Source organism: Diadema antillarum, unplaced genomic scaffold (genome assembly GCF_040938485.1).
Source record: "Diadema antillarum isolate AM-2024a unplaced genomic scaffold, OU_Dant_1.0 seq00000813_RagTag, whole genome shotgun sequence".
In the NCBI taxonomy this organism is placed as follows: domain Eukaryota; kingdom Metazoa; phylum Echinodermata; class Echinoidea; order Diadematoida; family Diadematidae; genus Diadema; species Diadema antillarum.
This window is the reverse complement of record NW_027271692.1, coordinates 1-21,345: the sequence shown is the minus strand read 5'-3', so window position 1 is coordinate 21,345 and position 21,345 is coordinate 1. Positions and strand designations below refer to the sequence as shown.

At 38.1% G+C, this 21,345-nt stretch overlaps 1 protein-coding gene across 1 annotated transcript; it reads left to right on the top strand.

The window, feature by feature from the left end:
* Window positions 1-463: 463 nt before the first annotated feature.
* On the top strand, window positions 464-20,466 carry LOC139739733 (ATP-dependent RNA helicase DHX33-like; the record flags this gene model as incomplete). Its single annotated transcript, XM_071650336.1, has 18 exons — window positions 464-485; window positions 2,170-2,402; window positions 3,564-3,614; window positions 4,054-4,125; window positions 4,707-4,760; window positions 5,391-5,446; window positions 6,490-6,604; window positions 7,028-7,126; window positions 9,059-9,144; window positions 9,910-9,998; window positions 14,707-14,789; window positions 15,465-15,562; window positions 16,171-16,269; window positions 17,130-17,204; window positions 17,577-17,667; window positions 18,793-18,858; window positions 19,281-19,369; window positions 20,400-20,466. Coding segments are annotated over exons 1-18 (1,545 nt in total), but the record flags the coding sequence as incomplete, so codon positions are not given.
* Window positions 20,467-21,345: the final 879 nt, after the last annotated feature.

Below are 21,345 nucleotides of genomic sequence, written 5' to 3'. Positions count from 1 at the left end.
CTTTGGTGCGTGCATGCAAACCTCAAGTACGCGCAGCCTGAACTCCCATAAGTTCATTGACCCTACCTGCCAAAATATCAAAATCCTTCATAAATTCCCCCAAAATTCTCGGATCACTACCAAAAGTTAATCGTTTGTTACTCGTGTCATTCTCAACCTTTCCTGCAAGTTTCATCCCAATCCGTTAACTACTTTTTGAGTTATTTTGCACACGGACAAACTATAAACGAACGAACGAACTAACAAACAAACCAACGGTAACGAAAACATAACCTTCCCCCTTGGCGGAGGTAACAAACAAACGAACAAAACGGTAACGAAAACATAACCTCCCCCCTTGGCGGAGGTGTGAAGTAGCACTTGCTGGACACAAGGTATGTAGGGGGGGGGGGGCGGGGTGGGAGAGTGCAGAAACAAGCAGCAATGTGTGGGGGGTGGACCACAGAAGTTCTGTGGGGTGGACATGGTGCACGGCTGGGTGCACGGTGAGAAGCACCCACGTGTGCACGCAAGCTCTCTATGGATTGTGCAATGATTTTGTGCACTACACAAATATGCACAACAATGGTACATGCGCGGCATGGCATGCATGCGTTGTGTGGTGATCTCACGCTAGCGCTGTCGGATCGAACAGTCGGAGCTCGCGGCCGGAGGCGCAGCCACAACGCGAACGTTTATCAAACGAAGTGCCTGAACATTCGGATTCTCGACTAACGTTCCACACAGAAGAGTGAGTCTATATTTAAGTAGAGAGGTTCGCAACTGTGCTATTAATCACGTTATTCCATTTCCGACTAAATCTTTACTGTTTGCAATTAATTGCAATCGCTTTAGCTTTCAGAATCAGTTGGTTGAGAAAAACCCACTTTCCAAAAGCGTACACGGAAAGGGTTTCCGTAGATATGTTATGAGAACGTGTGTGCGACTTTGTAAGCTGTCGCAGGCAGCAGGCGGTACGGTAGGTCGTCCTACGATTCAAGTAGATTTACAGCAGCTAGCAGGGCTCACATTTTACCGAAAAATCAGTCTATATGTAGTTAGGGATATGTTCCACGGAGACTATGTGTGGCTTCACTGAATCTCTCTCCGGAGGAGAACTATCCCAAAGAGGTTCAAGTCCAATCAAGAGATGGAGCTCCCACTGGCACTGGCTAGAAACAGCTGTTAGTGTCAGCTTTCAATGGATTTACAAACAAAAGAATCCCATACTCAGAACCTAGAACATGGCTAGATGCATTTGTGCCTTTTAAATGTTTGGGGACCAGTGCCACCATTTTTTCATCTGACAATTTATTTTGGACCGCCAAACATAATAAAGGGTATGTTTTGCTTGTTTTGATGAAAGGAAACTTTACTTGCCGGTACATGATGTAAATTTAATAATCATGAAGCATATCTAAAACCAAAGTCAATACCATCCAAGAATATATTGAAAAGTGTACAATAAATCTTAGTTTTTGTGTTGTGAAAGTGTGTGAAATTGTAGGGCCTACCCTTCATTGAAAGCCAATTTTATAACTTTTCTGATTATATCCCACAAATTAAAGTGATGTGGTGTAAATACTGTAATCTTCAATTATAAGCCTACTTCTTCATAAATTAATGTGTAAGATTAGTGTGCGGCTATGACACAGGAAGGTAGTTTGATTTTTATTTCAGCAATATTTGTGCAATTTAATTCTCTTTGCACATCCCTGTGCACTTCTAATAATGTCATTATCTCCCGCATTCATAGATGAAGCCGACACTGTAACTTTTTATATGGCAGACATAACTGGGGGGGCTTCCAAAGAAGAACAAAAACACTTTCAATGGGTTATGCAATGAGTCAGGTGCATTGCTATGTCAGTGCATAAATTATCTTTTGTTGGGCATACTTGAAGCCCCCCCCAGTTAGAAATTACCATAAAAAACAGTACCCAAACCAAATTGGTCTATAGGTAGGAATGGTGAAAAGTAATTACCATCATAGAGACAAAGACATATCTTTTTTAAAAGAGTAGCTGGTCATTTTGCAATAAGGCACGAGTTCATTTGTCTTCCTATCTGTGGGGCAGATCTAGTTTGGCCCACACTTCAAATATTTTTGAGTGGAGGCATCAAGCATGGGATCAAAGGGAATAAAACTGTTGTGACTCCATCAAGATGATCTTTTGAACGTTCTTGCAGAAACTAAGATGAGTGATGGTGAGGGTGAACGGGAAGGGAGCCACACCCCAAAGAAGCAGAAGACATCACATGGCCACACCCAGGGTCAGAGCCAGAGAGGCAATCTCTACCAGCAGCGATGCAGCCTCCCCATCTACCCGGCAAGGGGGAAACTCATCACGGAGATCCGAAAGGCGTCGAGTGTTGTCGTCCTTGGGGAGACGGGAAGCGGGAAGACGACGCAGATTCCTCAGGTACGATGCGACTCTAATCATATATTCGTGAATGTATATGATTAGATATGCTTTCTAAATTATCGTAAGTATTGCTGATAGTATGCTTGTACTATCACCATCATATATCAATGATTAAATGTACAATGGTGTATAGATGAATTTAATATAGATATATTTTATTGGTATATTGGTGTTGCTGCTGTTTTCATTCAAGTGTTCCATATCCTACAAGCTTGTTTTTTTTAGTGGAACACTCCTTTCCATTGTTATGATTAATTCTTCTTTTTTTGTTACCATGACAAAGTGTGCATTGTTTCTTTTTATACCTCCACCCAAAGGGTGCCAGAGGCATTATTTTTGTTATACCTTCATTTGTACATATATCCTATATTGTGTTCAATGAACTGTCATTATCAGTTGAATGAAAGTCAAATTGACACATGTACTGCTTTGAATCATGTTTTATTTATATTTTTTTAAACGGAAATAAATAAACTATTGAATTAAAAAAAAAAAAATCATGCAATTACAAGAGACTACTAGACATGAAATATGTCATATTTTCATTTTCTCTGCAAATTACTTAACATTGAATTCTTTATTACATTCATTATACTGATTTTCATTTAAAATTCCACTTAAAATAGACCCCTATATTCAAGATGATGTCTTTTGTTGCGACAAATATACTTTCGTTTTGTGTGTATTTTGGTGTTGAAATTTAAATGAAAATGATTGAATTAATCTAGTGAAAGTGGAAGGTTTTACTTTATTATGATTCTTTGCGTGATCAAGTAACATGATCATGGTTACCTTTATTCTTATTTTGCTCACTAACATCCAGTTACCAGTTAAATAATAAACTCACAGATTTAAAATCTAGTAGAGAAAACATTTGCATATATGTACTGATTTTAAATCTTTTTTAGACAATAGCACATCATGCAAAATGCTATTATCCACACCACAAACAATTCCATGTTTACAATAAGTAGTGATATCGTTCTGAATTATTCTACTGTGTTTATGTTTGTATGCATACCATGGAAGTACTTATTTTTATAAAATGTGAATTGTCATTGCTTCTGTGAGCAATACCGACTTGGAAATTTTGGATGGTGAGCGTGGAGTCTTGAGCCATTTTATTTTTTTTCTTCTCATCAATTGATTTTCTTGCAGTATCTCTCGGAAGCTGGGATGACAAAGTCTGGCATGATCGCAGTAACACAGGTAGATACTTCCAGAGTTTTTCTTTTAGGATGAAGTGACAAAAGAAATGTGTCAGTGTTGATAAACCCGAATCAGAAGAGTGTATGAAGATAAAACTCAGGAGTTTGTCCACCAAAGCAAAGGAAGAAGAATTTTTCCTCGGTTGATAGAAGCTTGAGTGGACAAATTGTATGGAAGCAATCACAGTGATTAAGTTTGATGATGAATGGTTTGTGATTTTATTTCATGCAGTTTAATATACAAGACACAAAGTCTCAACCTCAGCCCTTATGTATGGACGACAGCACTGGCAGACGATATTTCCATCATTGCTTCTTATGGAGAGAAGAAACTTCCTTGTTTTTTTCACATAAAGATATTAAAAGGAAAACTTATTAAAAAGGGTGCATACACTGTATTGTTCACACAAGGGCACTTCCCACCTTTCATCCATCTGCAGCCTCGTCGTGTAGCAGCTATTTCGATCTCTTCTCGGGTTGCTGAGGAGATGGGATGTGAGCTTGGAAAACAGGTGAGAAATGCAATGATAATTCCCTTTCTTTCAAAGATGGCGTTTGGTACCACTATGGCTTGTGCTGAATTTCTGCCAACACAAACTTTGGCCTTTGCATTGAGGAATTAATGATCTAATTGAATTTCTTGTATCCTTTTTTTTTTTTTCATTTAACATGCTTAAGGTATCTTTTGGTTGCCTTTCAGGAGGAGGTTGTAGTAATGTGTTTATAGTAAATTTCCACAATGTGAATATAAGTTTAGTGTCGTGTTTTCCCAACTTGATTTAAACAGCTTGTGTGACCCATTTGGCTTGGAAGCTGTACATGATTATTCTGATGTGATTGCTTGGCATTTGAAGAAGAGGTTACTTAATATTTTCTTTGTGAAACCAATTCTTCTTTTGAGAAAAGTCTTTTATGAGAACACAGAGGTATGCTGATAGCATAAGATTGATATTTTCTTACATGTTTCATCAGTGATCAATCTAAGGCACATCATTGTTCTTTCGGAATGTGAATGCTGGTTTTTTTTTTTGATGCCTGTATTTCATTGCAGACATTGCTCTGATCAAAATTATACTTCACCCGTTTCTCACAGGTCGGATACTGTGTCCGTTTTGATGATACCACTTCGCCGCAGACAAACATCAAGGTACAGTTCCACATATAACTGATTTAAGAGATTTATTCAGAAACATTTTGCATGAAAAATGTGCAATATCTGTCTTACATTCGTCTTTATAAAGCAGATGCCATAAATCTCCTTCGTAATTGTTTTGTTTTGTTTTTTCTTTGGCATACTGCTGTAATATTAGGCAAAACAGAAGCGCGCATCTTGATTCGATGATCAGAAGTTTTGCAAGAGCTTTTAATCTTACTCTGTACATTCTTATGTTGCGTGTGGAACAGTAAATGGTTACCATGACCTTCTTGAAAATGATATTCAGCTGAGTTTCCAATTTCAGTGGCCAAGATCTTGATGACTGCAAAATCTTGTGTCCTGTGTACATTCATCCTGAATGCGTATTACTTCAAATAATTTGCATCATTTAAGAAATTCATCAACTGAGATCAAGTCATGAAGTGTGGTTTGTCAAACAAAATGATTTTAAAAAAATCCTAAATGTCATCTTTCTGTCTTTATTATGTGAAGCAAAATTTCGGTAAAATGTCCCACGAAGATCTCTGTTGTCTTCGGTCGTCGAATAATGATATACAGTCTGTATACTATAGATGTAAAAGTATGGATATTAATGATAGCATTTTACTCTTTGGTTCACAGTACATGACTGATGGTATGCTCCTGAGAGAAGCCATTCTGGATCCAAAACTTTTCAGGTAATACTTTTCTCATTAAAACCTATTGGAATATATGCTTGGTACACAAAAACTCACAAAGGGATTCACAACAGCTTGGATGTGACCTTAGGCTTACAGTGGACACATGGACTTCGATGCTTTTTGCACGAATTTGCGCTCAATTGTGTCACATTTGGCAATGTTTTGTGTTGTCTTTGCATCTGGACCCTTTTGTTTAAAAAGATGAAATCGAACATAAGTCAGACATTAGCCAATCACAATTGAGTATTCAGAGACTTATGTTTGATTTTCTGACTGACGTTTGATATCAACATTTATACAAAAGTGCCCTGGTGAGAGAGAACCCAGCCTGCTGAAAGGACTATTTGCAATGATGTTGCTCTGTGATGTTTTGCACTTTTGCTGTCATCACATGTCCTTGTAAAGAGCAATCCAGAAAAGTGCATATCCGTGTTCTCACAGTGTGTTACTCAGTAGGTGTGTAATTCACTTTAATTCTTGCTATGCAAACGTGACACATAGAATACAGTTGAACCTCTCGTATCCGGACAAGTCGGGACCGGGGCTCGTCCGGATAAGGGATTTGGCCGGATACGGGAGACTCAGTGCTTTATACATGTACATATACATACACATGTACTGATGTAGCCCATTGTAGTACCACATGTAGTAATGTGTATACTGCAACCTTTTCATTGTTACACTTAGTAACAGACCCCAAAATAAAGGTTCGTGTTTGCAAGAATGAAATCATTTTCTTTTATAAATTCTTGGGATGATTTACCTAAATAATTATTAAGAAATGTATCAAGTATATGTAATTCATGTGTGTTTGTGTAGGAGTTCTCAAGGAGTTGGGAATCCCCCTTTCCTCCCGTAATTATTAAAAAAGATTAAAAAAATCACGGCGAGATTGCGTCCGGATAATAGAGTGATCCGGATAAAGGGAGGCCGGATAATAGAGTTTCAACTGTATGTCTAAAATTGATGCGATGAGACCGAGGCCTACTAAACATGTTTTTAGAATGTGGAATGGCTTGTTGCTATTCATCTGAATACAGGTATAGCATCATAGTCTTAGATGAAGCCCATGAGAGGACTGTTCACACCGATGTTCTCTTTGGCATAGTCAAGGCAGCCCAGCAGCAGAGAGCACGTGGGAACAGAGCCCTGAAGGTAAGATTGTCGTCAAAAAGTTCAAAGAATTCAGAACACAGCAGCTAGATTGATAGAGGGTGCATGCTTTAGGGGGGACTCTATTACACCAATCCTGCATAAACTTCATTGGTTATCAGTTGAAAACGCATGTTGTATTTAAGATTTTAACTGAGTTCGATAAAAATTCCTCAAGCTCTTCATGCATTGCAAGCCAAATCCGAAAAAGAATATGTAAGATCATAGGGTACTCTAATGAGGAAACAATGGAAAATACGACAGTAAATTAAAATTGATTCAAGTTGTGTATAGTGAACCTCAAGAGTAATTTTGCCAATTCATTATGAATTCATGAATGAATGACTAACTGAATGAATGAACAAATTAATAATTGCATGAATTGCCCATACTGAAGTGCCAGTAAAACTATCCTTCCCATTTTAGATTGTGGTGATGTCAGCTACCATGGATGTGGACCATTTCTCCCAGTATTTCAACGGTGCCCCCGTGCTGTACCTTCAGGGTAGGCAACATCCCATAGAGGTATGTTGTTGGTCTAGAGTCAGTACCACCCTGTTTGTGAGTTAGTCTATCCATATGATTAGTATTGCAGTGCAAGGAAGAGTGTGTTCTGTAAACCAAATAAAGCTGTCACACCATTTTTTTTTTTGGAGGTCAAAGGTGAGATAGGTATCCAAAATTTCTTGTCTGAAAATTTGCATGTTAGTTATTGTAAAAAAAGACAATGTTTCATTGTTTTGTGTTATGTTTCTAACATCATGGGAAACATCCCTTGTTGCATACCTCCAGGTAGGCTTTTACTGATAACAAAAACTGCTATATTCGTAGTTAACACTGTCTTATATTCATGTTGAGTGTATGTGACCCTGCATCACAAAAACCAACAAAAAATCGCCAGACATGAATTTTTAGTTAAGGGCACTTTCTGAATGACCAGACTCTAAGCTTTAAAATGATGCATAACTCCTTTCAAATGGACTCTCCTAACCTATCTAAAGATTGGAAAGAAAGCACACAGTCTGGAAAAGTGTGAACTGAGAAAAGAGGCTCTGAAGTACAGGGTCTATTCAAGCGCTTAATCTTTACTAAACCGTGCTAGGTGCGCGATGAATGGGACAAAAAACATGATGTAAACCACCAGAGCAACAGCAGTGAAGGGGTTATCAGATTAAACTAAAATTAAGCATGCCTTATTAACACATTCTATTAATAATTAATGCCAACTTTCAAAGCAGTAGCACTATCCTTTCGAAAGTTATTAGAGTTGAAAGTGAAGAGTGTGCAAAGGATTTTCAAGAAATGAAAAGAGGCACCTAAGACATACCTGATCGTACTACTTTACCCAAAAAAGGGTCTAAGAAAAACTGTTGAAAATACACTTTCCCCATTCATTTTATGATCCCAAACTTAGGCATAATATAGATAAAGAATAGTTCTTTTAGAAAATACAAAAAACTTATGATTGACTTGGTTGACCCATTTCACCTTTTTTGAGCCCTCACATAAATTCAAGGGGTGCGACTTTTTGTTGGTTTTGTAATGCATGGTCACGTATATGTGTACTGTGGGAATGAGGAGAAGTTGATGATGGTAAACGGTTTCTATATGATGTTCTCAATTAAGACAGACTTTTCGGGGCGGGGGGGGGGGGGGGGGGCTGGGTATTGGTTCAGTCTAGTTAAAGGCACACAATCGTGGCGAGTGGTTTGTGCGGCACGGAGACGAACGCAACACGCTGCCTCCCCCATTCTGTATCAAATGTGGAGACACCGAATGAGAATAGGGCTGGCTCAATGGGTCAGCGAACAACACTCTAGACTACAAGAGTTCTGTGCTACAAATCTCCTGACCCACAATGGCTGTCCGAGCGAGCCACGAGAGCTTCCGAATGGACGCACACTCTCAGTGTGCATGGGCATGAAGAGAGGCCAAAAGAGCCATGCGTCTTCTGGCCTCTCTCCTCCAATCACCGCAGCTCGCAGTCACAATGTTTGTGTATGATGCGTACACACACAGGCACACACACACGTGTCTCAGTGGCAGCATTGTCCCACACGTTCATGGATATAGCACCGAGTCTGGCATTGCGCAATTGCATGCACAAACTTTGGTCGTTACGGAGTTTACGTACCATGAGGGATGACGATCGTCTGACTTTAAATTCATGCAACCTTTAACACGATGAATTCTTATGACGAGGACACAAGGCATACAGCACCAGACATTTAAAAGATGACTTTGCCATTTTGACTGTGGACATCCATGTCCTGATAGTTCTTGAGGGATACTAGACAGCTGTATACTCATTTGATAAGGAGAGATTTGCATAGATGTGGATGGATTTGAACAGATTCATCCCCCTCCCCCAAGATAAAAATGATAAAGTTGGCCGAGAGCGGCTAACGCCTGTACCCTCCAGTAAGGCTTGTTCTTTGTTTGGTCTTCCTTCCACAGTTGATGTATGCCAGCCAGCCCCAGCCTGATTATCTCTTCTCGACTCTTGTCACCCTCTTCCAGTTGCATCAAGAACATCTAGTCAAGTGAGATACACATTCTAGTGCTCCGAGGGGAATCTAATTTGCATACCATATAAGCTGTTATTTCCGCGAGGGTTTAATTCTCGTGAATTTCGCAAATCACATTTGGACCGCAAATTTAACAACATGCAAAAATATCACCATGCGCTAAGGTAATAGTGCCTTTAGAAGGCCTCTGTGTCAATTCGCGAAAATAACATCTCGTGAAAATGTGTGACCTCCTCATTTGCAAAAATATCTGTACGTGAAAATGACAGTGTATACAGTATTTGATTGCGACCAGTATTACTACTTACCCAACCCCCCCCCCAAAAAAAAATAATAGTGAAATGTATTAATGAAACTTACAATATCTTTCTAAATCATTTTATCCACTATGAATAAAATTCTTCCTGCTTTGTTAGATAAATATTACTTTATAAAAGTAAAAATTCAATCTATTGCTATAAAGGAATTTACCTTACAAGGAAAACCTTAATGGGTTAGTAGCCCCCCCCCCCCCTTTTTTTGAAGCCCTCCCAATCATCCATATTGTGGGAATGTGTCCACACCCTGTAAATAGGATCCGAATTACTCAAATTGACAAATTCTTATGCAGAGGTGTTTTTTATTGTAACTGATTGACAATTTGGCTGGTTCGAATCCAACCTGAGTATGTGTGCCCCTTGAAAATTTTTGTCATTGCTCCTACTAAAACAGTGAATGATCATGCCAATGAAGGGTGATTTGTCAATCATGATCTGAATTATTCTCTCTTTCTGTCTGCAGTGAAGACATACTGGTGTTTCTTACTGGTCAGGATGAGATAGAGAGCGTGGCAAGGTCTGTCAGAGAAGTGGCCCTGGACTTACCTCAAGGTGAGACTCGACAGTGTATGTACTGTATGTATATGTTTTCCGTTCATGTGTTTGTGTGTTTATCGCTTGCTTAGTGGTTGGGTGGCTGGTATTGGTTGGTTGAGTGATTGGTTGGTTGGTTGTTCGGTTGGTCGGTTGGTCAGTCGGTCGGTCGGTTGGATGGTTGCATCTGTCAAGATATCTATGTAGTTATTGTCCCCGCCGAACGAGTTCGAGCAGGGGACTATGAAACGGGCTCCGTACGTGTGTGTGTCTGTGTGTCTGTCTGTCTGTCTGTGCGTCTGTCTGTGCGTCTGTGTGTGATCAAAATCTTTAATTTGCTACTTCTGTGTCATTTATGAGCACATTTTGATTCTGTTTGCTTTATATGATAGCACTACATGGGAGCTTTTAAACTTCTACACAGAATTTCAGTTGTGACCTTTGACCTTGACCTTTGACCTATATTGTACATTTTGCTACAAAATGCTACTCCTTCGCCATTTCTAACCCGATTTCGATTCCGTTTGCTTTATGTGATAGCACTAGGTGAGGGCTTCAAAACTTCTACACAGAATTTTGACCTATGACTTCTTTGAACTTTGACCTTGATTTTTGACCCATATTGTACATTTTGCTACAAAATGCTTCTCCTTCGCCATTTCTAACCCGATTTAGATTCTGTTTGCTTTGTGTGATGGCACTGGGTGAGGGCTTCAAAACTTCTACACAGAATTTTGACCTTTGACTTCTTTGACCTTTGATTTTGACCTATATTGTACATTGACTACAAAATGCTACTCCTTCGCCATTTCTAACCCGATTTCGATTCCGTTTGCTTTATGTGATGGCTCTAGGTGAGGGCTTCAAAACTTCTACACAGAATTGTGACCTTTGACTTCTTTGACCTTTGACCTTGATTTTTGACTTGTATTGTACATTTTGCTACAAAATGCTACTCCTTCACCATTTCTAACCCGATTTCGATTCCATTTGCTTTATGTGATGGCACTAGGTGAGGGCTTCAAAACTTTTACACAGAATTTTGACCTTTGGCTTCTTTGACCTTTGACCTTGATTTTTGACCTATATTGTACATTTTGCTACAAAATGCTACTTCCGGCGGGGATATATATGGGTCAATCCATGTCAAATCATCCAGTGCTTGTCACCCGACCCCCTCCGATTTTCTTTAAAATCGCACCAAATGTTCCCCAAAGTGTCTGACGGAAAATCCCAAAATATTTTGCCCCAAGGTCAATTGGTTGCTAAGATACAGCCTCACATAGCAACCGGTGCGCATTCAGAAAAATTAGTTAAAAGAAAATTAGGCATTTTTGATTGATTGTGGTGGCATGGGTATTTATGCAAAAGCGTTCATTTTATGGAAATTGAGAGAACTTTATAGTCTTTGCAAGAAAAACTGACTGTGACGCGATATTGACTTTTCGTTAACGTGCACGAGGTCACCGAAAATGGTGTTAAATGTTAATTTCCAAAATTTTGATGCCAATTTAGAGGCTAATATCTTCCACATTTCATCACCTTAGGTTCTAAAATATTATGCTGTTGAAGGCTTTGACTTGCTCAGTAATTTTGAAAAAAATCGGCGCATTCATGCCCACCGTTTTTACGGAGAGCGCCCTCAAAGTTGACAAAAATGAAAAATGTGCCAAATTCAAGGTCATGGATCACCCTTCGTCCCACCTAGGAATGGCACCAATTTTTGTGTATTGATAGACATTTACCTATATTATCTTGGGTTACCAAAGAAATTTTGCTCCCGAAATGTTCAATGGCAAATTTACCCTACCAAAAATGGTCGTAAATGGCCAAATTCCCATGTAATATCACATATTGGGTTTAGAGGACATTTCAAATGTCCAGGCTTTCAAGATAAAAAGGCCTAGCCCTGTGATATTTGCAGTAGGGATAGTCTGTTATACATATTTTAGTAATATATACCATAAAACACTTTCATTTCATGATAATGACCTTGAAATTTAATCCAAATTTTGATAAAAACAATAAATTGCTCCATTTTCCTCATTGCACTGCATACAATATTATGTAATACTTGTTTTGTAACACTTTTCACAGAGCAATATTTCAAGAATTATGAAAGCTGACAGCCTACCACATTAAGGTTCTAAAGTATTTGTGCTCTTCTTTCAGATTTTGTGTCAATTTGATCATGAATGTTATACCCTTGACCTTGAAGTGCTTCTAAAAATAGCTGTAAATTTGTTAACTACAAACCTACACACATGACAGGTGTATTATGGCATGCTATACTTGTGATTCTTTCACAAACACAAAAGCTTTTTATGGTGTAAATGTATATACTGGAATTAATCTATACATGCTTGCAAGATATGTTACAATTAATTACTTTGTTCCGACAATGACCCTCAATTTCAATAAAAAAAGGGGACAGTAATATCTTGTGATTTTGTGTGCATTTCCTATGGAAAACAGTGCTTTGTGGTGAAACTCATAAAAACTTGACCATTTTTACTATCTATCACTTTGATTGATTAATTCTATTGTAGTTATGTTAGAGAAGTGGGCTGTGACAATTTCCAATAAAAAAAGCATGGTTATGATGTAGAAAATAGAAAAACAAAGAAATACATAAGAAATTCCAAAAACAAGAAAATACATAAGAATTGAAATGATTTTGGAAGTTTTCATAAGGTACAGAACAAATCCCCCAAAAAGAAGACTCTCAGTCCTTTTAATGTGCGTTTCACAGGCTAGAATAAGAGTCTTATTATGTTGGGCGCAATGTCCATAATTATCAACTATTATTAGGTACTTAAATACAGGTCTTTATGGAGAGGAATAGGCATTTCTCATGATTTTGAAGGTCATAAATCAAGGGTCATTATCAGAACAAAGTAATTGATTGTAACATATCTTGCAAGCATGTATAGATTAATTCCAGTATATACATTTACACCATAAAAAGCTTTTGTGTTTGTGAAAGAATCACAAGTATATACAAGTATAACATGCCATAATACACCTGTCACATGTGTAGGTTTCACAAACAAATTTACAGCTATTTTTAGAAGCACTTCAAGGTCAAGGGTATAACATTCATGATCAAATTGACACAAAATCTTAAAGAAGAGCACAAATACTTTAGAACCTTAATGTGGTAGGCTGTCAGCTTTCATAATTCTTGAAATATTGCTCTGTGAAAAGTGTTACAAAACACGTATTACATAATATTGTATGCAGTGCAATGAGGAAAATGGAGCAATTTATTGTTTTTATCAAAATTTGGATTAAATTTCAAGGTCATTATCATGTAATGAAAGTGTTTTGTGGTATATATTACTAAAATATGTATACCAGACTATCCCTACTGCAAATATCACAGGGCTAGGCCTTTTTATCTTGAAAGCCTGGACATTTGAAATGTCCTCTAAACCCAATATGTGATATTACATGGGAATTTGGCCATTTACGACCATTTTTGTTAGGGTAAATTTGCCATTGAACATTTCGGGAGCAAAATTTCTTTGGTAACCCAAGATAATATAGGCAAATGTCTATCAATACACAAAAATTGGTGCCATTCCTAGGTGGGACGAAGGGTGATCCGTGACCTTGAATTTGGCACATTTTTCATTTTTGTCAACTTTGAGGGCGCTCTCCGTAAAAACGGTGGGCATGAATGCGCCAATTTTTTTCAAAATTACTGAGCAAGTCAAAGCCTTCAACAGCAAAATATTTTAGAACCTAAGGTGATGAAATGTGGAAGATGTTAACCTCTAAATTGGCATCAAAATTTTGGAAATTAACATTTAACACCATTTTCAGTGACCTCGTGCACGTTAACGAAAAGTCAATTTCGCGTCACAGTCAGTTTTTCTTGCAAAGACTATAAATTTCTCTCAATTTCATGAAAATAAACACTTTTGCATAAATATCCATGCCACCACAATCAATCAAAAATGCCTAAATTTCTTTTAACTGATTTTTCTGAATGCGCACCAGTTGCTATGTGAGGCTGTATCTTAGCAACCACTTGACCTTGGGGCAAAATATTTTGGGATTTTCCGTCAGACACTTTGGGGAACATTTGGTGTGATTTTAAAGAAAATCGGAGGGGGTCGGGTGACAACTTTTCTGAAAATTGGATGATTTGACGTGGATTGACCCATATTACGCACCGCGTAATTTCTACTTTTCCTTGTTTGTCTATTCTATCTTCAACCTGATTTAATTCCTATTCGATATTCATTTGCTTATCATCCATGTATGTGTTTGTGTAATGAATACAAGCCTTTTTGTTCGTCATATGCATTCCCTTTCTTTCTTTCTTTTTTTTTTTTGATATGAGAGAGATGTGCTGTATCATTGCATTCAAGGTCTTATTTGATAACCAAGATATTTGGTAATATAGTTATTGATTCAAAAGCTGTAGTGTGTGTTACCGGTATTTAATTTTATACTCGGATTTATTATATACAGTCAACAATCCTACAAAAGTCATGCTTTAGTTTTTCACAATTGTGGTTGATTTCTTTTTTTCCTTTGAAATGTCATATTTTGCTTTTATTCCTTCCTCTGTATTTGCTTCTTTCTTCCAGAGCTTGTTAATCTGTTCTTGATTAAAAGTGTGCTGTGAATGAGTGAATGAAGCAAAGTTATTAAATCTTATTGGTCTATGGATTGTTTACATATCTTTGTGTATTTTGGGGGTTTGTTTTAATAGATGCTCCAGGCATTGTGCCTATACCAATGTATGCGGCTCTCCCACCTGGACAGCAGCTTAGGGTCTTCCAGCCGGTTCCTTCGGTGAGTTTATGCCTTCCATTGAAACATTATCTGCTGTAAACACAATATTTGCGGTACATTGATTTGCACAAATTTTGCCACTATCTTCGGTTAGCACGAATCCTTAAACCTGCCAAAATATCCTGCCGAGATATCTATTGTAAACACAGTAATATTTGAAGTACATTAATTTTCTTTGATTTTGCCACTACCTTTGGCTGGCGCGAATGCCAAAACCTGCCAAAATATCTTCACAATTTTCTCTGCACATTCTAAACAGGTTGAATGGTGTGCTTCGTCAGCTGATAAATACTTCTACATAGTAGTATGTTTGTGTGTATGAGTAAGTTTGTGTGTATGTGTCATGGTATTCATTTGTGTGTGTGTGTGTGTGTGTGTGTCTGTATGTTGGTAGCTTTCTACGTGTTTGAGTGAATTTGCGCAACTCCTCATAGACCCTGGCTTGCAAGATGTCTTCTCATCATGAAATTATTGAGTTTCTGTCACCCTTTATTCTAACTTACAATTTGTACAAGCAAATTGAGGACTGCAGCCTATATATCTTAAAAATTGTATAACAAACTCTGATTATCTAATTTGACAAACAAATGGATTTTGCTGCCGGTATTTCAGAGCCAGATTTAGTTGTATTTAAAAAAAAAAAATGTTTTCGGCTGTGTCTTTGTCATGATGCAGGGGAAACGGAAAGTCATTCTCGCCACTAACATTGCCGAGACCTCGGTTACGATTCCAGGCATCAAGCACGTCATCGACACGGGACGAGTGAAAGCCAAGTAAGATGATGAAGACATGATCGTTTGGCCTTGACTACAGCAAGTGCAGAGCTGACAAATTTCCCTGAAAAGTTACCTCTTCATGTCCAGCAGAGAAAATCATATGAAAACCTCCATTCATCTTCACAAATTACATTTGTGACATACGTCTGCGGATCAAACAATAGTAACAATAGTAATGAAAATCCTGTGAATCCGGAATGAACTGTAAATAACACGTAAAGGGCCAGGATACATTTAAATCAATCTATACAGTATGCTGTGTTCATGTTTGGAATTACAAAAATGTGTAATTTGTGTGGTTCCCATGATTTGGAAAAATGCGCACATTGCATATGTGAATATTGCGGATTTGATACATAGATATCTGTTTGATCACTCTTTGGAACCTCACAAATAATGATGCATAAATGTTGGCAGCACAGCAAGAATGTCGTCATGTTATTATTTTTTTTTTTTGAAGAGTTAGTGAAATATTGAAATATTTGGTAAAATGCTAATAGCTGGCCGCCTATCACCAATGTTGCCGCGTAGGTCTAAAAGTTGCCGTCATTTCCTATTGATTTTAATCTGATTTGGTCTTGGTCCACTTTGGTCCCACTCACCAGGAGCTACCAGCCCGGTAGTGGTCTGGACCTGCTGAAGGTGCAGTGGGTCTCACGGGCTCAGGCCTGGCAGAGAACTGGACGAGCCGGGAGGGAGGACAGGTAACAATCCTAGCAGACTACCTGTATACCTGTGGAACCCTGTATAATAGACAGTGATTCCCAGAGTCTCTTTTTGAAACCTTTATCAATGTGTGACCCGCTACAACAAAAGGATCTGAAAGTCGGGGGAGGTCAATTTTCTGAAAATGACATAACTTTATTCCCTTACTTTTCCACTTTCCTTTCATATACAACACGACTCATAAAAGTACTCGATTTTGGAGATATTGATGATTTTATTAGAGCATGTCGAGTGGTTTGGTAAATCAGCGTTTTGAGAAAACCGTCTTCGAAGTTTTCCTTCCAACGCAATCGTGATCAAGGGGAGGCAAGACAGTTGCCACCTCATGACAATAGAAGGTATGCTCCTAGCAACCTCTGCAATGTTTATTCAAGCTTAGCGCCAGCGGTCTACGCACGACCAATCAGTACAAACCAGGTGTCACACTCTCACCCATAAGATCACTCCCTTGTTTGCTAAGGGTGGAGTCTATCTGCAGCACTACTAAATCCAAATCTTCGGACATATTTCTGTTCCGTTGAAAGTCGGAAAATCATGGCCCAGAAAAAGGCTGATTTCTTGCCTTGCCTTTGATCATTTAGCTTCGAAATTTTGGCAGATGATAGACGATACATTACACTACAAAATTACGCCAAAAATAGAAATCCTATTTTGATGATCTGATTTCAAACTTGGTTTTCTCAGCTCAGCCGTCAGCGACTTTCGGATCCTTTTGTTGTGGCGGATCACATATACACTTTTGTAACCATAGTTGTGAGTGTCACTGATGAATATCTGGTGAGGAAATGTCACAAAAAGACCAAATTCTGGGAAAGCCTACCTCTCTATTTTGTTTCAGTGGCACATGTTGGAGGTTGTACACAGAAGATGAATTTTGTAAACTGGATGCCAACACTGTCCCAGAGATACAGAGGTGAGCTGCCATTATGATTAGAAATGTATTTATGTATGATATTACTTATACCTCTAGACATTTATCTGTAATGATTTATCTGAAGTATAATAGTGCATTTCAACTTCTCTCTCTGTAGATTAAGAAAAAAAGAGAAGTGTCTAGAAATTAACACCATCTACAGTTGTAAGTTTATTCATTTAAGCTGTGTGCAGTGATGAATAGATTCATAGCCATAATGAAGTTGCAATGAAGAAGCATGGTATGTGAATATAAGTGATATTTCTTTCACCCCACAAGATATTTGATACTACTGGTGACAAATTTTGCTACTCTAAATGAGACGACCAACTGAGGCTAAGTGCAAGTCGCCCATGTTTGTTTTTGTTTCAGATGTAATGTTGCCAGCGTTGCGCTCCAGCTTCTTGCCATGAACATCAAGAATATCTTGACCTTTGACTTCATGGACTCTCCCCCACGAGAAGTAAGTTACCAAAGGTGTAAGTGCACCCTAAGGCTGACACTACATTTTGTTGACGTTCTACCAGAGAAATTTGTTCAATTTGTTCAATTTGTGTTGCCCTTTTATGTGGGCAATGAAATTTGTGTAGAGGAAAAATAAGGAAATGATGCCAAAATAGACAAATTGTTTGTACCAAGACTCTGTTTGTGTGATTGATAGAAAATTTTCTTCAATTTTACATTATGTAGTAGAAAAACCAACTTAGTTGTGCATGTGTGTGTGTATGTACTTGCCAGCAAAGAATTGGGGTAGTATTTTGTTAGATATATCTCTATTTTGTATTTCTACGGTAATTTTGTTTTTTTATGCCTCTGCCACAAAGTGTCGCCGGAGGCATTATGTTTTCTTTTTCTTTGTTTGTCAGAGGTGTTGATTTTTTTTTTCTCCTTTTGTTGTTACATCTAAAAGTCTGAAACATTTCAGTCTGGTGTGTCCTGTGAGATGTATGGTGATTAAAGGGATAGTACAGTATTGGTGGAGCTGAGGATTTGGCCTTTAACTCTATGCGAGATACGAAGAAACCAGTTATGAAATGGTACAGAGCATGCCATTCTAAGAGGAATTCAAGGTTTATTTGATGAGTGGCTGAGATATCCAGAAACAAAGTAAAACAAAGCGATTGTAATTAAATGTGGGTCCCACATTTAATAAGTATTGATCTGTTTTGGGTATCTCGGCCATTTCATAACCAGTTTTCATCAAGTAAGCATTGAATCCCTCTTGGAATTACATGCTCTTTCATATTTCATAAGAAATTTCTCATTACCTCACCCAAACATGTTAAAAACCTGAAGTTAGGTCTCAACCAAAACTATACGAGCCCTTTATGCCATTGCTTAGGTTCAAACTGTTTTCTTTTGCTCAAGTGTGTACGACATCATCCACTTGGTGTGTGTGTGTGTGGGGGGGGGGGGGGAGGGGATAACTAAGGGAGGGTCCTGTTTGTTTTCCTTTGTTCCATAATTTCGTAAAAGTTTTTTTTTTTATGCATGCCTTTGTTTCTCTTCTTGAAATTACTATTCTCACAATGTTTTTATTATGAATTAAAGGATTCTGTCTCTCTTATCTATCTATTTTTCCATATAGTCTCTGGAAGCAGCCATCAAACAGCTGGAGCTGCTGGGAGCGGTCAGCAGAGAGAAACACCTAAAGGTCAGACTGGCCACTTGCAATCCAACCACAATAAACCTCACCTCTCAGTGACCAGTCACAATTACTGTCAATTCTGAAAATATTTGTTTAACACCTCCATTGAATTTTGTTTGATTCGCTAATGATGAAATAATAAAGAATGGAATATACACAAGAATACTCTTGAGAATCTAAGAATCCACTGTCTGTCAGTAATAACAAAGTCATGTTTCTACAATGCAAGTCTAAATAAGGCCGTTGAAGAAAATATTATTTGATGTACCATGTCAGGTTTCACTCTGCATTTTTTCATTTCTTTATGTATTTGCTTTTGTATTTGCTGTTGTTGTTTTTTTTTCAGAGATGTTTGTTTCTTCTGCTGTGAAAAGCCCATTGAATATTAGGAATGATATTGTAATTTCTTTGTGCCAATGAATTTGTAGTTGACCAGCGCGGGTCGTGAGATGTCGATGTACCCTCTTGTCCCGCCAATGTCAAAGGTCATCATAAGTGCAAGGGACTACGGATGTCTGTAAGTTTGGTATTCCTTCTTGCATTCATATGTGGGCATAGGGTCAAAGGTCATGCATTGTGAATAAGCACACAGGCTAAAAACCTCCCACCCTCTTCCCCCAAACAGCAAAGTAGCCTTCATATTACTAAAGGGTTTTGAAGTGAGGATGTGTTACAGAAACTTTTGTAATGCACTGAGCATTGAACTGCATATGGCGTATATTGCGCAAATTTTGGTTTGTAGGGCAATTTCTCGACTGGTTCAATTCAACAATTAAAAGCCCCAGGAAATTTGAAACTTAGGGTAATCCCTTTCAGCATACATATGAAGTACTTTCTAATGATATTCATGTACATGGTGTACAATCCATTTGTTGTTTTGGAGGCAGTACTTTGGTGTGTTAGTTTCACCTAATATCAGTTGTTTTGTGAAATTTGAAAAAAAAAATAAACTGCATGAATATATGATGTATCTAGAAAATAATTTGCAGAAATCTGTCATGTCCTGTCTATCAGTTCAGGGTAAGGAATTTTCTAAGTTATGAAAACACAAATTTCACCCATGTTGTCACTATCCTTTCTTTCAAAGTACATGAAAACTTGACCAAGTAAGGATTAATTCTAAGATGTAATTTAGTTTTCATCACTATATTAAGTCAGAAGAGTCATTGCGTCCATCCATCAAAGAACAAGCCAGACAGATGTCTCAAAGACATTCTATACAATTCTTAATGACATATTTCACAGTATCAATAACCCTGGAAGTAAAATTGCTGATGTTACATTGGTTGCTATGCAACCTGTTATTTATCCGCAATGGAGAATTTCCCAATGAATGCCATTTTGATGTGAAGCATCAACACAAATATGAATGATTATAAGTTATCAAAACTTACAGTGCTGTCAGACGAGTGTAAATGTTGAAATGTTTTAGATGTCAGTAATTCATGAAGTGTGCCTGTAAAACATTCTTCTTTTCATTCAGTGTTCTTTTTGTTGCCAATTTGAAGATGACAGTTTTTTTTTTTGTCCTTTTGTTCGTTATGTAGAGAAGAGATCCTGACGATAGTTTCTGTGCTGTCTGTGGAGTCCATTCTGCACAGTCCCATGTACAAGGTACGCCCTTTACGACGCCCTGACAAATAAATTCCTCTTTGCACTACTCTGTCTTAACTGTAGCTCTTCTCTGCCCATTACTGTATACACAATATATTTTTTGAATTAGTAACAAATAACCACATTAACCCATTGAGGACGAACTGATTTTTCTACAACACGCATTTCCCATAGACACTTGCCCGAGTATACTCGGGACTCATCCTCAACGGGTTAATGAGACGCAAATGCTGAGACAATGCTAATTAGGCAAAAAGTGATGCTCTGAACATGCATGAAACAGTTGTTTCCATTGTCCAACCCGGTAGGCTGCATTTTCTTGGCATTCACATCACAGATGTAAAGCCCAATTGAGGGCACGACAAAGAAGTATTTTCACTTTATGAGCAAAAAAAAAAAAAAATGCAATTTCCCATCTTGGAGACTATACACTGGACAACTGATTTATTGGAGGCACTAATTATGATCGCCTCGCAAACATACAAGTACCTTAAAATATACAGCAATGATTTAGTCTCCCCTTGCCCAAACTAAACCCTGCATGCATCCAGACGCTGAGCTGTAACTTGCTGTAGTTTTGTTATCAGCATTCTGAGAATTCTTCTGAACTTGACCTAATTGCAAGTTAGCCAGTCCACTCAGACATACCAATCTAATGTGCCTCAGTCCAACAGAAAGGCCATGGAGACACAAAGGGGATTAAGAGGGGATCGAGTAAGCAATTCAGTTAGCATTAACCCTAATCAGGCTGGGCTTTTTTGGCTATGCTATTTTCAGATCTCGCCTATGGAACGCGCGATCGCGCCGAAAATCGGTACACGCGACGCCCGCAACGTATTCTATCAAAATGTATGGTTGCTTTCTCCGAAAAATTTTTCT